The sequence below is a fragment of the Salmo salar genome, chromosome ssa10, assembly GCF_905237065.1.
Source record: "Salmo salar chromosome ssa10, Ssal_v3.1, whole genome shotgun sequence".
Classification (NCBI taxonomy): domain Eukaryota; kingdom Metazoa; phylum Chordata; class Actinopteri; order Salmoniformes; family Salmonidae; genus Salmo; species Salmo salar.
Genome location: NC_059451.1, coordinates 30978955 through 30996396, shown reverse-complemented (window position 1 = coordinate 30996396; position 17442 = coordinate 30978955). Strand labels below are relative to the sequence as shown.

Genomic DNA, 17442 nt, shown 5'->3' with positions numbered 1-17442 from the left:
AAAGGGAGGGTGGACAATTTAGACAAGCTGGTGACTGGCTACAGCTGCAGAAGAACCCTATGCCGGACACTGATATTCTTCAACATCTTGGACATCTCGGTGTACAACGCGTGTCATCTGGATGGCGTTGAACCCAGATTGGAACAGAGATACTCCAGAGGAGACGGTGCTTTATCGAGGTGCTGGGCAAGTTATTGGCGAGACCTCAAATCTAGAGGCGGCAACATATTCCAAGGACCCCAGCTTCTGCAGCCATCGTGAGGAGGATGCTGGTGCCCCATCCGCCCGACCCACAAAACCAACAACTCCAATACGGGAAGTAAGTGATGTTGCATGTGTGTGTGTCTGACTCTCCTACCTTGGCCTGCTGTAACTATATATGTGAGCGAGATGTTAGTCAAATTCCTGAACTAAGTGTTTTTATCATTCTAGATTGCAGCCGATAGCAACAAGGACAGGAAGACACACATGCATCAAGTGCAAGAAATACTGTGTGTGTTGCAAATGTAAAACTCTGTCCCTCATGTGGGGTGTAGACCGGCCCTCACTTGTGTTCAATTGGGCTCATTTAACATTTCCGTAAAATTTGTCCTTCCAATTTGTTCAGTTCAAAGCCATAAACATCAATAGTGATGTTAACCTTGTTTCATTTATATTTGTTCAAGATGAACATGATTTATTCCACCCATGTCTTGATTATAATTTATTTTGGTAAAAAAAAAAAAATTGTATTAATAAATGTGATCTAGCAGAGGTAAATGGCAAATATTAACCATGTATGCTGTCTGTATTGCTTGTAATTGATATAAGTCAACATTTAAGTATTAAGTATTTTTACGTAAATTGTTATGGCTGTATTGTTTTAAAAACCCAATAATGTTGTGGGTCCATAAGAACTGCAAACACGGTGAATAACAAAAACATGAACACCATACAAGGGGTTAAAAGGGCAATCTGGAGCTTCATTCATTTTGGGAACGATAAATGATTTATATGTACCCATTGATTCTTGAACTGTTGTATCCCATCAGAACCCAAAATATACACTTGTTTTACTACAATGTTTTTAAACAAACACTATATAGCTCCAAAACATGGTTGAAACTATCATTTTTATATCATGGATGGTCAGTCCTTGCATCCATAGCTGTCTGAGGGGTTACACATCTCCAGCCCCAACCCCCAGCTTTTTACCAAAATAGGGGCAGGGAAAACGCTTTGTTATTGTTTCAACTGCAGATTACCGCATTACAAACTGAATATATAGAGAAATCTATTCGATTCAGAATAGATAATCATGACCAGTTAACAACACAGAACCAAACTGCATCGGATGTAAGTTCTCTTGGTTAGCTGTGTGCGAGTTAGTGGTTTCTATACTATCAATGGGCAAGACCGATTCATTCTCCCAGTTTTCCTTTGTTCCTGTGTCATCTGTTCCTCTGATGTTGATTGGCTGAGTGAAGGGGAAGGCATGGGTGTTGATTGGTTCTGAGGAGTCCGAGGTTTCGCCCTCATCCTCGTCTCTTGGTTTCTCAGCAACAAAGTGTGACAGGAAGAGAGTGTGGATCTGGGAGAGGAAGTAGTCTCCCTCCTCCTCTGGCAGGGGCTCCAGATACCTCCCTAAAGATGACATCATCTAGATAGAGACAGAGGGTGTGACAGGGAGGAGAAAGAGAGCAAGATGTTGAGAGATGGAAGTGAGGCAGGGATGATAGAGAAAGAAGAGAAAGGACTCAGACAGCAGAGAGGGGTGAGACAGCGTGAAACAGGGTAAGAGAGTGAATAGAGACAAGGTGACCTACCTTCTCCAGACAGGTGAGATGAGAGTCCCTGCGGAACGGCCTGTCCATCTGGACACTGCCGTGGGCGTGTTTATACTTGTGGATGATCCACTCTGCCCTCCTCATCAGCTGGCTCCAGTCAGGCTGCTGCTGGGAACACTGGTAGTCAAACCTGTAGGGCAGCTCTGAGAGACAGAGGGAGGGAAAGAGAGAGGTAGAGGATGAATATGCACACTCAGACTATCTTTTTATTTATATTTTTCTACCAAGTTGACTAGAGGTTGTGAAATGGGTCCTGTAGTTGACTAGAGGTTGTGAAAGGGGTCCTGTAGTTGACTAGAGGTTGTGAAAGGGGTCCTGTAGTTGACTAGATGTTGTGAAAGGGGTCCTGTAGTTGATTAGAGGTTGTGAAATGGGTCCTGTAGTTGATTAGAGGTTGTGAAATGGGTCATGTTAAGAGGTTTGTGTCATACTCTGTGGTCCAGGTCCTTGGTCCTCTCTGACCATCAGGCAGGTGGTCTGGGAGCGGGGGGAGGGGTTAGCAGGGTCAAACGGACTCACAATCATCCCAATAAACGGGGCTCCGCCTCGAGAGAAATAACTCTTGAGAGAAAGAGAGAGAGTCAGAACACAGTTTCACACAGACACAAACACAGACACACACACACGTACCTGGAACTGGTCCTGTGTGTGTATATCCCGTATAGAGGGGTTTGGGTGGAAGGTGGGGTGAGAGTGGTACCATCCCACTACAGCCAAGCCCAGGCTAGACAACAGCTCACAGGCCTGAGTCTGAGACAAAGGGTCCATCTCACACTGCAGACCTGTACTCACACTGTTACACGGCTCCGCTGCAACAATCTAGCACATAGACACACACACACAAACAGAGTGCATTTGAAAAGTATTCAGACCTCTTCACTTTTTCCACATTTTGTTACGTTACAGCCTTATTCTAAAATGTATTAAAAATTGTTTTTGTCCTTATCAATTTACACACAATACCCCATAATGACAAAGCAAAAAACGGTTTTTAGAAATGTTCGCAATTTTTTAAAATAAAATATCACTTTTATATAAGTATTCAGACCCTTTACTCAGTACTTTGTTGAAGCACCTTTGGCAGCGATTACAGCCTCGAGTCTTCTTAGGTATGACGCTACAAGCTTGGCACACCTGTATTTAGGCAGTTCCTCCCATTCTTCTCTGCAGACCCTCTCAAGCTCTGTCAGGTTGGATGAGGAGCGTTGCTGCACAGCTATTTTCAGTTCTTTCCAGAGATGATCGATCGGGTTCAAGTCCGGGCTCTGGCTGGGCCACTCAACGACATTCAGAAACTTGTCCCGAAGCCACTCCTGCGTCTTGGCTGTGTGCTTAGGGTCATTGTCCTGTTGGAATGTGAACCTTCACCCCAGTCTGAGGTCCTGAGCGTTCCGGAGCAGGTTTTCAACAAGGATCTCTCTGTACTTTGCTCCGTTCATCTTTCTCTTGATCCTAAGTAGTCTCCCAGTCCCTGCCGCTGAAAAACATCCCCACAGCATGATGCTGCCACCACCATGCTTCACCGTAGGTATGGTATTGGCCAGGTGATAAACGGTGCCAGGTTTCCTCCAGACATGACGCTTGGCATTCAAGCCAAAGAGTTCAATCTTGGTTTCATCAGACAGGAGAATCTTGTTTCTCATGGTCAGAGTCCTTTAAGAGCCTTTTGGCAAACTCCAAGCGAGCTGTCATGTGCCTTTTACTGAGGAGTGGCTTCCATCTGGCCACTCTACCATAAAGGCCTGATTGGTGGAGTGCTGCAGAGATGGTTGTCCTTCTGGAAGGTTCTCCCGTCTCCACAGAGGAACTCTGGAGCGCTGTCAGAGTGGTCGAGTTCTTAGTCACCTCCCTGACCAAGGCCCGTCTCCCCCGATTGCTCAGTTTGACCAGGCGGCCAGCTCTAGGAAGAGTCTTGAATGATGGAGGCCACTGTGTTCTGGGGGACCTTCAATGCAGCAGACATTTTCTGGTACCCTTCTCCAGACCTGTGCCTCGACACAATCCTGTCTCAGAGCGCTAGAGACAATTCCTTTGACCTCATGGCTTGGTTTTTCCTCTGACATGCACTGTCAACTGTTGGACCTTACATAGACAGGTGTGTGCCTTTCCAAATCATTTCCAATCAATTGAATTTACCACATGTGGACTCCAATCAAATTGTAGAAACATCAAGGGTGATCAATGGAAACAGGATTGTGAATCTCATAGCAAAGGGTCTGAATACTTACGTAAATAATGACCATCGTTATGTTTGAAGGAAAAAGGGGGAGGCTTGCAAGCCGAAGAACACCATCCCAACCATGAAGCACGGGGGTGGCAGCATCATGTTGTGGGGGTGCTTTGCTGCAGGAGGGACTGGTACACTTCACAAAATAGATGGCATCATGAGGAGGAAAATTATGTGGATATATTGAAGCAACATCTCAAGAAATCAGTCAGGAAGTTAAAACTTGGTCGCAAATGGGTCTTCCAAATGGACAATGACCCCAAACATACTTCCAAAGTCGTGGCAAAATGGCTTAAGGACAACAAAGTCGAGGTATTGGAGTGGCCATCACAAAGCCCTGACCTCAATCCTATAGAAAATTTGTGGACAGAACTGAAAAAGCGTGTGCGAGCAAGGAGGCCTACAAACCTGACTCAGTTACACCAGCCCTGTCAGGAGGAATGGGCCAAAATCCATCCAACTTATTGTGGGAAGCTTGTGGTAGGCTACCCGAAACGTTTACATTTACATTTTAGTGTATTTAGCAGACGCTCTTATCCAGAGCGACTTACAGTAGTGAATGCATACATTTTATACATTATGTATAAATTGATAAGGATAAAAACAATTTTTAATCCATTTTAGAATAAGGCTGTAACGTAACAAAATGTGGAAAAAGTCAAGGGGTCTGAATAGTTTGTGAATGCACTGTAGATACACACAGGATAGACTAGTGTTATCAGCATTTTCTTTAACATCATCATCATCATCATGAGGTGGTAGTCTCACCTTCAGGACTTTGTCCTCCTCGCTGTAGGATCCACCCAGTAGCCCGATGACCTCACCCATCGACACATGGGCATGCTGTGTAAAAATACAAACACAAAGACACTGAGCCCTAAGACCTTGGTAAACAACCCACACTGATAGCTCTGTCTGTGTGTTCATGCGTGAACATTGTTGCTTTATTAAATACGTGTAGATGTGTGTACCCACCATGTCCATGATGAGGAGAGCCTCGGCACACACTATCACCTGAAAGGGCTCCTGCCTTTCCTTTCCAAACACACGACACGGAATCAGCTGGAACGGATCCAGCAACCTGATAATGGAGAAAGAGACTTTTACTGCATTTAAATGTACAGTACACATTTCTAAGGATCCAGTGTTGTGACAACACACACAGACATCATTGGTAGTATTCACCACCCACTCACCCTCGGTGCCTAGAGACCTTACAGGGTTTATGAGGTCTCCTCATCTCTCTCCTCAGGGCTAGCTCCTCTGCACTCAGGTGCTCGTATGTCTGTCCCTCCAGGTCTTTAGCATCACGCCAGTTCCCCCACACGTCCCTCACGCGACGCTTCCTGGTTCGCTACGACACACAACCAATCAACATGTCATACAGCTATAACAGGTCACAGACACTTCATTTTATGCACGCTTCGACAATAACACCGAACCGTGCGCGAGGGCCCCCATCGACCCAGAGGACTGGGCGATCTCGCTCTCCGAGGCCGACATGAGTAAGGTCTTTAAATCAGGTCAACACTCACAAGGCTTCATGCCACAATTACTACCACCCTGTAGCACTTACATCTGTAATAATGAAGTGCTTTGAAAGGCTGGTTATGGCACACATCAACGACATCATCCCAGACCCACTCCAATTTGCATACCGCCCAACAGATCCATAGATGGCGCAATCTCAATTGCACTCCATACGTCCCTAACCCACCTAGATGAGAGGAATACCTATGTGAGAATGCTGTTCATTGACTACAGCTCAACGTTCAACACCATTCTCCCCTCCAAGCTCGTCACCAAGCTTAGGAACCTGGGACTGAAGACCTCCCTCTGCAACTGGATCCTAGATTTCCTGACGGGCCGACACCAGGTGGTGAGGGCAGGCAACATCACCTCCGCCACGCTGACCATCAACACAGGGACCCCACAGGGGTGTGTGCTCAGTCTGCTCCTGTACTCCCTGTTCACCGGACTGTGTGGCCACGCACGACTCCAACACCATCATCAAGTTTGCTGACAACACAACGGTGGTAGGCCTGAGCCCCGGCGACGATGAGACAGCCTAGAGAGGTGGTCAGTGACCTGGAAGTTTGGTGCCGGGACGTCAACCTCTCCCTCAACGTCAATACAGGAAATGGGGGGGGGAGCACGCCCTCATCCACATCAACGGGGCTACAGTGGAGCGGGTCGAGAACTTCCAAGTTCCTGGGTGTCCAAATCCCTAAGGACTTAAAATGATCCACTCACACTATGCATTGGGGCAGGTAGCGTTCTACGGGGATCAGCCAAACCCAGATTTGTCCGTCAGACTGCCAGATGGTGAAGCGTGATTCATCACTCCAGAGAACGTGTTTCTCCACTGCTCCAGAGTCCAATGGAGTGTAACTTTACACCACTACAGCCGACGCTTGGCATTGCGCATGGTGATCTTAGGCTTGTGTGCAGCTGCTCGGCCATGGAAACCAAGTGATGCAACCGATTATTACGCGCTGCACACTTCAGCAATCGCCGGTCCTGTAATGTGAGCTTGTGTGGCCGACCACTTCGCGGCTGAGCAGTTGATGATCCTATACGTTTCCACTTCACAATAACAGCACTTACAGTTGACAGGCGCAGATCTAGCAGGGCAGAAATTTGACGAACAGACTTGGAAAGGTGGCATCCTATGACGGTGCCACTTTGAAAGTCACTGAGCTCTTCAGTAAGGCCATTCTACTGCCAATGTATTCTATGGAGATTGCTGTGTGCTCGATTTTATACACCTGTCAGCAACAGGTGTGGCTGAAATAGCCGAATCCACTAATTTTAAGGGGTGTCTACATAATTCTGTATATATTGTGTATCTACCTCTATCACTCCAGTATCCTGCACACTGTAAATATAGTATTGGAACTGAACCTGTATATAGCTTCTTACTTTCTCGAGTTGTACTGACTTACATTCTGTGTGTTTTTATTCTACCTTGTGTTACTTTTGTGCTATATTGATTACTGCATTGCTGGGTGTGGAGCTCACACAGGACCACGTGCTGACACAGACCAATCACGGGCCGGCAGCATAGAGTTGACTCTCAGGCAGGATGAAAACGCCTAAATCGACCATAATCCTTTGCTAGTTACGGCCACTTTCACCATGATCCTTAGCGACTTGTTTGTGCCATTCAGCAATATGGCACACTTCAAATTCAAATACTTCCGGCTGCATGCGCCATTGGGAGTTTTCCATAGGAATACATGGATGACGTCAGCGCTATCACTATCTACTGGTTTTAATGTCTATGGATAAAACAGCACAATATGTACTGAAAATATTTTTCCCACGCTGCCGGACGCTCCTCTCCTCCATTTCATCAACAAAACAATAACAAATGTGCTGAGGGAAACTGCCGCTGTTTCCCTAAATGTAGATTCCATCTTTAATAAACCAAATATAAATGACAAACCTAGGCCTGACAAATACCTGACATTGATAGGTGTTCTCTCACAATGCTCTATTGTCTGGACCAGCTAGAGGGGTCTGGGATACAGTAGGGGGTCAGAGGTTATAGGGGTCAGAGGTTACAGAGGTCAGGGGTTGACTCACCATGCTCTGTAGTCTTTGGGCAAGCTGGTATTCCAGAGTGTCTCTGCTCTCTCTGGGTTTAGAACGATCCACAACCCTGGGACGGTTATACACTGCCTGATCTGGAGGGGAAGAGTGGAGAGAATAGACAGGTAGATCAGACAGGTAGATCAGACAAATCAGAAAAAATTGCATAACCAAGAAAGATAGGACTGAGAAAAAGAATGAGAGAATCACACTAGTAGTGAGTCCTAGTTACCACAGTTGAAGTTGATGGCTCCTATCAGCTCCAGGTAGGTGTGTATTCTGCCGATACAGTTGACATCTCCACAGTTCTTCAGACCAGGACGCACTGACGTCTTGTTCAAATACTTGGGCTTACTCTTCAACCTGAGACCAACACACACAAAAAGCATGTTGAAAGTGAAACCTTGATGTCTCTGATTGGTTGTGGTTGTGTGTGTACCATTGGTCCAGCATGTAGTTCCTGATCCTCAGGTATCTCTCTGGGGTTTTGGATGGCCGTCCCTCAAAGAATTCTGGGATAGCTTGTTTCTCCTCCTCAGTGATAGTCGCCAGGTCCAGCTCCGCTTCCTGCTCGGGGGCTGTAAGCTCCTCCTCTTCAAACTCCTCCCCTGCCTCTTGCCACCCAGACCCCCCTGTCTCCTCTCCAGACTCCACTGGGTCCCTCAGGGGCTCAGCAGTTCCCCCCTCACACTGTCCGCTGGGGGCCTGCTCTGCTGGGCAGGTGGCTGTGAGGGGTGATGGAGGGCTACAGTTAGGCTGCTCCTGATCCGTCTCTTCCAGCCCGAGGTGTGTCTGGTTGGGTTGCACCTGGTGAGTCTCTCCATGGTTGTCCAGCTCCTCTGGCGCTCCAGGTTCATGTGTCTCAGTCCTAACTCCAGCCTGGAGGTCCTCACCATTCCCCTCAATATTTCTTTCTCCTCCATTTCCTCCTCCACTCCCTCCCTCATCGCTGAAGTCATCAGTGATGTCCACCTCCTCCTCCTCTTCGTCCCCCAGTCTCTCTATCCGGACAGCGTTGGTCAGAGCTGACAGGTGGGTGGGGACAGACAGGCCAGAGGTGAACACTGTTGACCCTGTCTCTGGGACCTGGCCTAAAACCAGCGGGGCTGTAGGGGTTGCCACTGCAGTGGTATTGCACTCTGATTTAGCCTGCAGGCAGAGAGGACAGGGAGAGTGACATGGTGAGAGAGGACAGAGACTGTAGGATATCTCAAATATATCCTGGTTGGCTGAGCTGGGAGAGATGTCGACTAGAGGACAGTGTTACCTTGTGTTTGAAGTACTGTCTGGCGTAACTCTTCACCTGTAGAATGGTCCGACTGCCTACCAGCTTGGAGATCTTAGTCCACCTACGGCCAAACTGAGCCTGGGGGTATAAAAAGTAGGGTGTCATCTGAGATCAGTGAGAAGAGAAGAGAGGAGAAGAGAGGGTCGTACCAGTCCTTTCTCAAACAGCTCCTTCTCCTGCTGAGACCAGCGAGTGGCTGTAGAGGAACCTGAAGGCTTGGCAGGAGACCTGGGTGAAAACACAGCAGTAACAGTATCATGTCAGAGGCAACAACACACACATCAGAGGGTGTGGGAAGTGAACGTTTTCACAAGAGGTTTAGATCAACACAAGGACAAATGGGACAACTGACTCACTTTTTCACTTTGGGTTTAGGCTTGCAGTTAGGTGAGTTGGCCCACACACTCTTGGACATCTCTTTACCTGTCAAATAATACCTAGAGAAGTGCTTAATAAGGACTAGAATACATCTTATATCAAGAACAACAGACACAAACACATCAAAATCTATCCCAGGGGTGTGTGTATGGTCTATGAGAAGGATACTGTTCCTCCAGCAGCATGTTCTCTATCACCTCTCTGTTCTCTGCACTGATCGAGCTGTCTAGTTCCCATGGCTACAGGGGAGAGAGAGAGAGAGAGAGAGAGAGAGAGTCAACACACACATGAAGACCATCACACAGTACTTCCATCATGGCATATTGATTTGGCAGCAACACTTCTTACCAAGACTCCAGTATTGTTCTTCCATGCTGACTGCGGGTACTGGTTCTGGAGTAGCGCTGATCCCTCACCAAAGCCCCTGACATAGAAGTGATATAGCTATCATCTCTCACTCTAGCAAGAATGTGATAATGATGTACAGTCGTGGCCAAATGTTTTGAGAATGACACAAATATTAATTCACAAAGTCTGCATGATGGCAATTTTCATATAGTCCAGAATGTTATGAAGAGTGATCAGATGAATTGCAAAGTCCCTCTTTGCCATGCAAATGAACTGAATCCCCAAAAAACATTTCCACTGCATTTCAGCCCTGCCACAAAAGGACCAGCTGACGTCATGTCAGTGATTCTTTCGTTAACACAGGTGTGAGTGTTGACGAGGACAAGGCTGGAGATCACTCTGTCATGCTGATTGAGTTCAAATAACAGACTGGAAGCTTCAAAAGGAAGGTGGTGCTTGGAATCATTGTTCTTCCTCTGTCAACCGTGTTTACCTGCAAGGAAACACGTGCCGTCATCATTGCTTTGCACAAAAAGGGCTTCACAGGCAAGGATATTGCTGCCAGTAAGATTGCACCTAAATCAACCATTTTATCGGATCATCAAGAACTTCAAGGAGAGCGGTTCAAATGTTGTGAAGAAGCTTTAAGGCGCCCAAGAAAGTCAAGCAAGCGCCAGGACCATCTCCTAAAGTTGATTGAGCTGTGGGATTGGGGCACCACCAGTACAGAGCTTGCTCAGGAATGGCAGCAGGCAGGTGTGAATGCATCTGCACGCACAGTGAGGCGAAGACTTTTGGAGGATGGCCTGGTGTCAAGAAGGGCAGCAAAGAAGCCACTTCTCTCCAGGAAAAACACCAGGGACAGACTGATATTCTGCAAAAGGTAATGGGATTGGACTGCTGAGGACTGGGCTAAAGTCATTTTCTCTGATGAATCCCCTTTCCGATTGTTTTCGGCATCCGGAAAAAAGCTTGTCCGGAGAAGACAAGGTGATCGCTACCATCAGTCCTGTGTTGTCATGCCAACAGTAAAGCATCCTGAGACCATTCATGTGTGGGGTTGCTTCTCAGCCAAGGGAGTGGGCTCACTCACAATTTTGCCAAAGAACACAGCCATGAATAAAGAATGGTACCAACACATCCTCCGAGAGCAACTTCTCCCAATCATCCAGGAACAGTTTGGTGAAGAACAATGCCTTTTCTAGCATGATGGAGCACCTTGCCATAAGGCAAAAGTGATAACTAAGTGGCTCAGGGAACAAAACATCAATTTTTTGGGTCCATAGCCAGGAAACTCCCCAGACCTAAATCCCATCGAGAACTTGTGGTCAATCCTCAAGAGGCGGGTGGACAAACAAAAACCCACAAATTCTGACAAACTCCAAGCATTGATTATGCAAGAATGGGCTGCCATCAGTCAGGATGTGGCCCAGAAGTTAATTGACAGCATGCCAGGGCGGATTGCAGAGGTCTTGAAAAAGAAGGGTCAACACTGCAAATATTGACTCTTTGCATCAACTTTATGTAATTGTCAATAAATGCCTTTGACACTTATGAAATGCTTGAAATTATACTTCAGTATTCCATAGTAACATCTGAAAAAAAATATCTAAAGACACTGAAGCAGCAAACTTTGTGGAAATTAATATTTGTATCATTCTCAAAACGTTTGGCCAGGACTGTACACACCTTTTCTATTCATATACAGTCTATACACAGCTTTATATATACAGTTGAAGTCAGAAGTTTTAATATACTTAGGTTGTTTATTTTTCAACCAGTCCACAAAATTCTTAACAAACTATAGTTTTGGCAAGTCGGTTAGGACATCTACTTTGTGCATGACACAAGTAATTTTTCCAACAATTGTTTACAGACAGATTATTTCACTTATAATTAACTGCATCACAATTCCAGTGGGTCAGAAGTTTACATAGAATAAGTTGACTGTGCCTTTAAACAGCTTGGAAAATTCCAGAAAACGATGTCATGGCTTTAGAAGCTTCTGATAGGCTAATTGACAACATTTGAGTCAAGTGGCAGTGTACCTGTGGATGTATTTCAAGGCCTACCTTCAAACTCAGTGCCCCTTTGCCCTACATCATGAGGAATTCTAAAAGAAATCTGAAAAAAATTGTAGACCTCCACAAGTTTGGTTCATCCTTGGGAGCAATTTCCAAATGCCTGAAGGTACCACGTTCATCTGTACAAACAACAGTACGCAAGTATAAACACCATGGGACCACGCAGCCGTCATACAGCTCAGGAAGGAGACGCGTTCTGTCTTCTAGAGATGAACGTACTTTGGTGGGAAAAGTGCAAATCAATCCCAGAACAACTGCAAAGGCCCTTGTGAAGATGCTGTCGGAAAAGGGTACAAAAGTATCTATAGCCACAGTAAAACGAGTCCTATATCAACATAACCTGAAAGGCTGCTCGCTCAGCAAGGAAGAAGCCACTGCTCCAAAACCGCCATAAAAAAGCCAGACTACGGTTTGCAACTGCACATGGGGACAAAGATGGTACTTTTTGGAGAAATGTCCTCTGGTCTGATGAAACAAAAATAGAACTGTTTGGCCATAATGGTCATCGTTATGTTTGATGGAAAAAGGGGGAGGCTTGCAAGCCGAAGAACACCAACCCAACCATGAAGCACGGGGGTGGCAGCATCATGTTGTGGGGGTGCTTTGCTGAAGGAGGGACTGGTGCACTTCACAAGATAGATGGCATCATAAGGAAGGAATATTATGTGGATACATGGAAGCAACATCTCAAGACATCAGTCAGGAAGTTAAAGCTTGGTCGCAAATGGGTGTTCTAAATGGACAATGACCCCAAGCATACTTCCAACATTGTGGGAAAATGGCTTAAGGACAACAAAGTCAAGGTATTGGAGTAGCCATCACAAAGCCCTGACCTCAATCCCATAGAAATTTTGTGGGCAGAACTGAAAAAGCGTGTGCGAGCAAGGAGGCCTATAAAACCTGCCTCAGTTACACCAGTTCTGTCAGGAGGAATGGGACAAAATTCACCCAACTTATTGTGGGAAGCTTGTGGAAGGCTACCCCGACACGTTTGACCCAAGTTACACAATTTAAAGGCAATGCTACCAAATACTAATTGAGTGTATGTAAACTACTGACCCACTGGGAATGTAATGAAATAAATAGAAGTTGAAATAAATCACTACTATTATTCTGACATTTCACATTCTTAAAATAAAGTGGTTATCGAACTGACCTAAAACAGGGATTTTTTACTTGGATTAAATGTCAGGAATTGTGAAAAACTGAGTTTAAATGTATTCGGCTGTGTATGTAAACTTCCAACTTCAACTGTATACACACAGTACCAGTCAAAAGTTTGGATACTTACTCATTTGAGGGTTTTTCTTTATTTTTTACTATTTTCTAGATTGTAGAATAATAGTGAAGACATCACAACTATGAAATAACACATATGGAATCATGTACTAACCAAAAAAAAGTGTTAAACACATTTTAGATTCTTCAAAGTAGCCACCCTTTGCCTTTATGACAGCTTTGCACACTCTTGGCATTATCTCTACCAGCTTCATGATGTAGTCACCTGGAATGCATTTCAATTAACCTGTTGGGGCTAGGGGGCAGTATTTTCACGGCTGGATAAAAAAACGTACCCGATTTAATCTGGTTACTAATCCTACCCAGTAACTAGAATATGCATATACTTATTATATATGGATAGAAAACACCCTAAAGTTTCTAAAACTGTTTGAATGGTGTCTGTGAGTATAACAGAACTCATTTGGCAGGCAAAACCCTGAGACATTTTCTGACAGGAAGTGGATACCTGATGTGTTGAATTACCTTTAAGCCTATGCCATTGAAACACACAGGGGCTGATTAATGTTTTGGCACTTCCTATTGCTTCCACTAGATGTCACCAGCCTTTACAAAGTGTTTTGAATCTTCTACTATGAGATCTGACCGAACAAGAGCCTTGGAACGGTGATGGCCGATTAGACTCTGGCGCGCGAGGTCATGTTGGGTACCCTCGTTCCAAAACGTTTTAAAAGAGAATGCATTCGTCCACCTTGAATATTATTCATGTTCTGGTTAAAAAGGCCCTAATGATTTATGCTATACAACGTTTGACATGTTTGAACGAACGTAAATATATTTTTTCCCCTTGTTCATGACGAGAAGTCCGGCTGGCTTAGATCATGTGCTAACAACACGGATCTTTTTGGATATAAATGATGAGCTTTTTTGAACAAAACTACATTCGTTATGGACCTGGGATTCCGGGAAGTGACATCTGATGAAGAGAATCAAAGGTAATGGATTATTTACATAGTATTTTCGATTTTAGATCTCTCCAACATGGCCGTTTGTCTGTATAGCAAAGCATATTTTTCTGGGCGCAGTGCTCAGATTATTGCAAAGTGTGATTTCCCAGTAAGGTTATTTTTAAATCTGGCAAGTTGATTGCGTTCAAGAGATGTAAATCTATAATTCTTTAAATGACAATATAATATTTTACCAATGTTTTCTAATTTTAATTATTTAATTTGTGGTGCTGACTTGACTGCCGGTTATTGGAGGGAAACGATTTCCTCAACATCAATGCCATAGTAAAACGCTGTTTTTGGATATAAATATGAACTTGATAGACAATGCATGCATTTTTAGTTCTAACACAATGTCCTAGGAGTGTCATCTGATGGAGATTGTAAAAGGTTAGTGCATCATTTTAGCTGGTTTTATGGTTTTGGTGACCCTGTCTTTGAATTGACAAAACATTACACACAGCTATTGTCAATGTACTCTCCTAACATAATCTAACTTTATGCTTTCGCCGTAAAACCTTTTTGAAATCGGACAACGTGGTTAGATTAAGGAGATGTTTATCTTTCAAAGGGTGTAAGATAGTTGTATGTTTGAAAAATTTGAATTTTGACATTTATTTGGTTTCAAATTTGCCGCTCTTGAAATGCACCTGCTGTTGATAGGGTGCACCACGGGTGGCACGCTAGCGTCCCACATAGCCCCAAGAAGTTAACAAGTGCGCCTTGTTAAAAGTTAATTTGTGGAATTTCGTTCCTTCTAAATGCAAAATGAGCCGATCGGGTGTGTTGTGACAAGGTAGGGTTGGTATACAGAAGATTGCCCTATTTGGTAAAAATACCAAGTCCATATTATGGCAAGAACAGTTCAAAGAGAAACGACAGTCCATCATTCATTTAAGACATGAAGGTCAGTCAGTCTGGAACATTTTAAGAACTTTGAAGGAGTCTTCAAGTGCAGTCGCAAAAACAATCATGCGCTATGATGAAACTGGCTCTCATGAGCAGCGCCACAGGAAAGGAAGACCCAAAGTTACCTCTGCTGCAGAGGATAAGTTCATTCGAGTTACCAGACTCAGAAATTGCAGCCCAAATAAATGCTTCACAGAGTTCAAGTAACAGACATCTCAACATCAGCTGTTCAGAAGAGACTGCATGCATCAGGCCTTCATGGTCGAATTGCTGCAAAGAAACCACTACTAAAGGACACCAATAATAATAAGAGAGTAGCTTGGGGCAAGAAACACGAGCAATGGTAGAACCGGTGGAAATCTGTCCTTTGGTCTGACGAGTTCAAATTTGAGATTTCTGGTTCCAACTGCTGTGTCTTTGTGAGACGTCGAGTAGGTGAACGAATCTCCGCATGTGTGGTTCCCACCGTGAAGTTTGGAGGAGGAGGTGTGATGGTGTGGGGATGCTTTGCTGGTGACATTGTCTGTGATTTAATTTAGAATTCAAGGCACACTTAACCAGTATGGCTACAACAGAATTCTGCTGCGATAGACCATCCCATTTGGTTTGCACTTAGTGGGATTATCATGTTTTTCAACAGGACAATGACCCAAAACACACCTCCAGGCTGTGTAAGGGCTATTTGACCAAGGAGAGTGATGGAGTGCTGCATCAGATGACCTGGCCTCCACAATCACCCAACCTCAACCCAATTGAGATAGTTTGGGATGAGTTGGACCGCAGAGTGAAGGAAAAGCAGCTAACAAGTGCTCAGAATATGTGGGAACTTCAAGACTGTTGGAAAAGGATTTCAGGTGAAACTGGTTGAGAGAATGCCAAGAGTGTGCAAAGCTGTCAAGACAAGGGTGGCTACTTTGAAGAATCTCAAATATAACATTTTGATTTGATTAACACTTTTTTGGTTACTCCATGATTCCATGCGTTACTTCATAATTTTGATGTCTTCACTATTATTCTACAATTTAGAAAATAGTATAACATTTAGAAAAACCCTTAAATTAGTGTGTGTGTCTGGTACTGTATGTATGTATGCATGTATGTGTGTGTACGTGTGTATATTGTAAACTGCTCGGGCATTGTTCGTTCTGATATTTCATCAATTCTTAAATTTGAGGGATTTGTGTGCATTGTTTTTTATTGTTAGGTATTACTGCACTGTTGGAGCTAGAAACAAGCATTTCGCTGCACCTGACATCCGCAAAATATGTGTATGCAACCAATAAAATGTTATTTGATAACAAGGACAACATGTATATGTGCTGATGTATTGTATGTCAGTAGGGAATTTGTTGGTTCTATTGTTCATATTTATTTGTGGGCTGGTGAATGCAGTACATCTATGCTGCGTTCACGTGCTAGTCGGAACTAGAAAACTCTGAAATGTCCGACTTGCTAACTTGGTGTGTAATAACTACAACCAGTTATCAAGTCGTAAATTTCAGAGTTTCCTAGTTCCGACTAGCACATGATTGCAGCATAGATGTACTGTATTCTGTCATATTTTATGTGGACACTAGGAAGAGTAGATGCTGCTTCAGTAACAGGTTATTTAAAATAAAATAAAAATGTAACCTTCATTTAACTTGGCAAGTCAGTTAAGAACAAATTCTTATTTACAATGACCCCGGCCAAACCCGGACGACGCTGGGCCAATTGTGCACCGCCCTATGGGACTCCAAATTATGGCCGGATGTGATACAGCCTGGATTCGAACCAGGGACTGTAGTGACGCCTCTTGCACTGAGATGCTGAGCCTTAGACCGTTGCGCCACTCGAGAACCCTGGTTATGGTGATCCTAATAAAATACAAACAAAAGAAAATCAAAATTTTGGCTATTATTTATTAATGGAGGATAAATGTCAGGAAAGCAGGAATTCCTGATTAATTAGAAGAAAAACAACATCCGTCCTATCAAAAAAAAAAAAACTGCTGCAGCAAAGACAGTGGAGTGGGCGTGTCATGAGTGTCAGGTTTCACATGGCTGAGGCAGTTTGATGACTGGAGCCACATCAATCTCTTTTACGACGTTGTTTGGTAGTCGAAGGGGGCGACCATTACATGTTAAATTAACTAGCTAGAATAATCTACTGATCAAGCGACCTGTTGTCATCAGCTAACGTTAGCAGCTAGTTACCGTGCTAGCCATGTCTTTTGCGTGTCCAACGGGTTATTTTTTATTTAACTGGCTTTGGTTCTCTGAGTTGCCCAAATATCGTTTAAACGTTATATTAATGACTTTTAGCCCATCAATGAAACACAAAAAACGCTCTTACCCCAATTTAGCATCATATTCGTCTCCTTCGATATCAACGTCCAGCTCGTCCGCCATGTTGGCTACAGACAAATTTCAAACAACGGGCCAAGTGTACTCATTCACAACAATGAGAGGATTCCTCGACATCGGCACCAAGTGGTGGGAGTGTGATACAGTCACCCTTCCACATTGGGCAATGCAAGCGGTGGAGAATATATTTGCAAGGA

General features: G+C 44.4%; 1 protein-coding gene across 2 annotated transcripts; it reads right to left on the bottom strand.

The window, feature by feature from the left end:
- Nucleotides 1-941: 941 nt before the first annotated feature.
- Nucleotides 942-17349, bottom strand: LOC106613979 (histone H2A deubiquitinase MYSM1). Of its 2 annotated transcripts, XM_014216874.2 has the most exons (16): nucleotides 17235-17348; nucleotides 9662-9737; nucleotides 9482-9552; nucleotides 9292-9372; nucleotides 9085-9163; nucleotides 8915-9013; nucleotides 8087-8796; nucleotides 7880-8010; nucleotides 7642-7742; nucleotides 5250-5407; nucleotides 5029-5134; nucleotides 4822-4896; nucleotides 2457-2645; nucleotides 2258-2387; nucleotides 1806-1969; nucleotides 942-1639 (listed from the first exon to the last, which is right to left on the bottom strand). In XM_014216874.2, the coding sequence occupies exons 1-16, from the start codon at nucleotides 17288-17290 to the stop codon at nucleotides 1283-1285; spliced, it is 2583 nt and encodes an 860-aa protein (XP_014072349.2). In that variant the 5' UTR covers nucleotides 17291-17348; the 3' UTR covers nucleotides 942-1282. The 2 variants fall into 2 exon arrangements, 1 of the variants encoding a protein (XP_014072349.2); XR_001330587.2 differs by lacking the exon at nucleotides 2258-2387 and having other exon boundaries at nucleotides 1290-1639; nucleotides 17235-17349.
- Between the last annotated feature and the right edge of the window lie 93 nt (nucleotides 17350-17442).

Bases quoted from the DNA above. Each gene is read 5' to 3' on its own strand.
- LOC106613979 (XM_014216874.2), bottom strand. From the start codon at position 17,290: ATGGCGGACGAGCTGGACGTTGATATCGAAGGAGACGAATATGATGCT. The intron at 9,373-9,481 runs GTATCCTTCTCA...GCACTTCTCTAG, and splicing joins AACATGCTGCTGGAGGAACA to GTATTATTTGACAGGTAAAG. The intron at 1,970-2,257 runs GTATGACACAAA...TCTGTCTCTCAG, and splicing joins CCAAGGACCTGGACCACAGA to AGCTGCCCTACAGGTTTGAC.